General features: G+C 37.2%; 1 protein-coding gene across 1 annotated transcript in view; it reads right to left on the bottom strand.

The window, feature by feature from the left end:
• Positions 1 to 4,215, bottom strand: part of LOC128250970 (SCO-spondin-like) — a 44,983-nt gene that overhangs the window by 37,390 nt on the left and 3,378 nt on the right. Inside the window, exons 2-3 of the mRNA XM_052977130.1 lie at positions 4,158 to 4,211; positions 1,740 to 1,844 (exon numbers count right to left, since the gene is read on the bottom strand). Of these exons, the coding sequence (XP_052833090.1) occupies positions 1,740 to 1,844; positions 4,158 to 4,211 (159 nt within the window). The remainder of the gene's footprint in view (positions 1 to 1,739; positions 1,845 to 4,157; positions 4,212 to 4,215) is intronic.

Below are 4,215 nucleotides of genomic sequence, written 5' to 3'. Positions count from 1 at the left end.
CAGCAGAATTTGAACTCAGAATGTAACGGCAGACGAATACCACTAAGCATTTCGCCCGGCGTGCTACCGATTCTTCCAGCTTGCCGCCTTGGGGAGGAATGTATTCTGGTATTTCTATGCCTTAATTCATGCAATGAAATAAAGTAGTAAATGGAAACTGTCTGAAAATAGTTGATATTTGCAGAATAAAATGGTTATAAAGGAAGAGTATTCTGTAGGAAAGAATAAAAGCTTTTGGTGGGCAGTGGAGTAGAAGGACAGTAGATAAATGGCCTCAGCAATTGTCTTGACCAAAGCATTGCATTGTTTAAGCTTTTTAAAGAGTTTGTTGGACACAGTGTGAGACGACTGCTGTTATCTTTAGGCCTAACTCATCGTAAGGTAAATACCACCATGGGTGATATCCAAACTACAGTGGAGAAGGCTGGCTAGCCACTGGATTTGGTTAAAAAGAGACGATGAGCGATGGCTAGAGAAATATTGAGCTTTGTTTTTAATAACCAGTTGATCTAGCAAGTGGGGCCTCATATCAATGAGGGGGGGCCGGTGCGCATTGATGCCGTCAAGAGGTAGGCCCCGAAATGGTGCGCATTCTCTCCTGATGACCCTATGCACTTGCTGGCTTCCGGTATGCGGAGTTCTCAACTGGTAGCGCTTGCATGTGCGAGTTGTTTGCAAGACATGTTTCACTGCTTGTTACTGTAGCTTAGAACTCTGAATATTTGATGGATGTTGTAAGCAATACATTTATAAGACCACTGCATAATCCCTTCCATATATAACATTGACAGTCAAAAGAATCTTTGGTATCGTTGATTTGCTATTGTAAACATTTGATTAGAATAGTTTCTTTAATACCTAATGTTCCTAATGAATTTGTTCTTAGTAACACAATTACGATTCTTGTTGTTGTTCTTACCACCCTTGTTGTTACTCTAAGCACTACCAACACAATTGTAAACAGCAGCAGCAGGTCCTGAAGAAACAATTATGAGATCAACTCATGGGCTGGAGGAGATTTACCTGTCATTTCTTTAATACTAGACAGAAACTAACTGATCATCTGATCTACTAGAAATAGCAGCCAAGAGCCCTCATATCAGACTATTAGATCATTTCTAATTTTTGTAATCAGTGAATGTGTTTCACTAGAAATATATATGTTTGTGAAAGCTTGACAGGCATCTTCAGCCAGCTGGTGTTGCTACTTCAGGCTGATGACGAGCAAAGACTCAGAAACATGTCCCTGAATGCAGGCTAGGCTTGGTGGAGGAGCTTGTCTCCCCTTCACAAACATAAGGACACAGGAAATATGTCAAGGCCGACAGGAAGTGGTCCAGCTTCCTAGGGCTAAATATCAACAATATGATTCCCTTATTGGGACTGTCACGTTAAGTTGACAGTATACAACTGCTTTATATATACATATATATATATATATAATAATAATAATAATAATAATAATAATAATAATAATAATAATAATAATAATATTAGGGGTAAAATCCAAAATTACAGGTAAAAACCTCAATTTATTAAAAATCAATTTATTAAAAATCAAAATTAAATTAATTTAAACTATATATATATATATATATATATATATATATAGCAATGACCAGTTTTAAGTTGCCTCAGCAGTATTGGGACATAACCAGAGATTAAAAACATTCAGAATTTTCCGTAAAATTAATAACCAAACTAAATAATTTTAAATTATCTTTAATCATACAACTTACCACTTAGTTTGTCATGGCATCGATAACCGACAATTCCTGGTGGGCAATCACATTTACTAGGACCTATACATATGCCATTATTGCCACAAGGAGGGTTACAAATTGCTGAAATGAAAGAATATTTGAAGATAATTAATAATTAGTATACTTGATGTAATAGAGCATGAATATCAATAGTTTAATCAGTGGTTAAAATAAATCTGTGTTTTAATCTCAAATAATAATAAAAATTAATTCTGGACATCTTGTAACAAGTTTGAGATTAGATGCAATTACATTCATGGGAGAGTTTGGTAAATTCAATTGTAGTAATGACTGTAGACCCCAACATTTCTGGCTCTGATATTTGTCTGAGAATAGGGGTAAAATGATGGTGTCAATAGCAACATTTATGGTAAGATACAAATCATTAGATTTTATATTCTTCATGGCAATTGAACTGGTCAAATTTTCCCATTAATTAATTGTTAGTTGTTTCCTTAAATTCAGAATTTTACCCTTAGATATTATATGTGAAGACAAGGTGCTTACAGCTGTCTATTAACTGTTGTTGTTGGCACTCCGTCGCTTACGACGTCGAGGGTTCCAGTTGATCTGATCAACGGAACAACCTGCTCGTGAAATTAACGTGCAAGTGGCTGAGCACTCCACAGACACACGTACCCTTAACGTAGTTCTGGGGATATTCAGCGTGACACAATGTGACAAGGCTGACCATTTGAATTACAGGCACAACAGAAACAGGAAGTAAGAGTGAGAGAAAGTTGTGGTGAAAGAGTACGGCAGGGTTCGCCACCATCCCCTGCCGGAGCCTTGTGGAGCTTTAGGTGTTTTCGCTCAATAAACACTCACAACGCCCGGTCTGGGAATAGAAACCACGATTCTATGACCGCGAGTCCGCTGCCCTAACCCCTGGGCCATTGCGCCTCCATGTATTAGCTGTAGTGTTGGCTTAAATCTATAAATATATTCTGTACTACATAATATCTTTGAAATAAGCATTGTAACACATTGGAGTAGCATTAAAATGGACTGTATTTAGACAATAAGACCAACTACAACTTTTGATTGATATTCCTACGCATTTTTAATCTATATAATCTGGTGGAGAAAAGCAACTATTTGATGGAAAAATAGAAACAGCTGTTACACTATATTAGATTCAATTTTATACAGTTCTTGAAACAAGCTATATACTTTTGAGTTATTTCTAACCTATTTATTAACTTTGCTGGGCTTAATATTTAAAATTTAGTATGAAATACAAAATGGTAGCTGCTGCACTATGGGAGACATCTGGTTTTAAATGAAGAGTTTGTTTTTGCAGCAAATTCTTATTAAGTTTGCTTATAGTGTGAATTTCAATTGTGTTTTCATTGTAAATATAATTTTAAAGAATGAAAGAAAATTTGCTTTTCAGTTGTCTGTAGGGCAGAGGAAAATATCAAAACTTGATTTTACCTCCAAGATCACATCTAATTTATTAAATTAATTCAATAAATCAGAGAAGACAATTCCAATAACACATTCTAACAATTATAGACTTTGTTGGAAGCAGAGTGGTGTGGTGAAAAAGTTTGTTTGCAACTATATGGCTGCAAGTTCAATTCCACTCTGTTGAGCCTTATGCTAGTATCTTCCACCATCTCCTTCCATTGATCAGTATCTTGTGAATGTAATTTGGTAGACAGTTAATGTGTGTGTGCGTGTATTACACCATAAAGCTAAACCCCTTATGGACAGGAAACCTTAGATAACCCCATAATCTGGCCTTTCCCTTTTAATATATACTGTTCTACATCTTACAGCATACTTCTTCCTTCCGATTTATGTTTTTACAAATTATCATTGTTCGTTTAACGTCCGCTTTCCATGCTAGCATGGATTGGACGATTTGACTGAGGACTAGCAAGCCAGAAGGCTGCACCAGGCTCCAATCTGATCTGGCAGAGTTTCTACAGTTGGATGCTCTTCCTAAAGCCAACCACTCCGAGAGTGTAGTGGGTGCTTTTACGTGTCACCGGCACGCGGGCTAGTCACACGGTACTGGCAATGGCCATGCTCAAAATGGTGTATTTTACATGCCACCTGCATCGGAGCCAGTCCAGCGGCACTGGCAACGACCTCACTGTTAATTGAGAGATTTGGCTGCTGTTTCTTGCCAGTGGAGTGCTCAGCCACTTGCATGTTAATTTCACAAGCAGGCTGTTCCGTTGATAGGATCAACTGGAACCCTCGACGTCATAAGCGACGGAGTGCCAACAACAACAACAATAAAATAGATGAGTTCTTCCATTTTTATGACAGTAAGGTATAATGTGAGTGATGTTTGGCTACTATTTCAAGCAAATCGCAATGACCATATAAAGTATCTCCTGACAGAAATGAAGAAAGTTAAGAAATACAATAATGACTTACGTTCATTGCATTTGTGTCCGGACCAACCAGAACAACATTTTTCTTCTTGTATCACTAT

Source organism: Octopus bimaculoides, chromosome 27, assembly GCF_001194135.2.
Source record: "Octopus bimaculoides isolate UCB-OBI-ISO-001 chromosome 27, ASM119413v2, whole genome shotgun sequence".
Taxonomy (NCBI): Eukaryota; Metazoa; Mollusca; class Cephalopoda; order Octopoda; family Octopodidae; genus Octopus; species Octopus bimaculoides.
The sequence above is the reverse complement of the archived record's forward strand: the minus strand, read 5'-3'. Positions and strand labels throughout refer to the sequence as shown.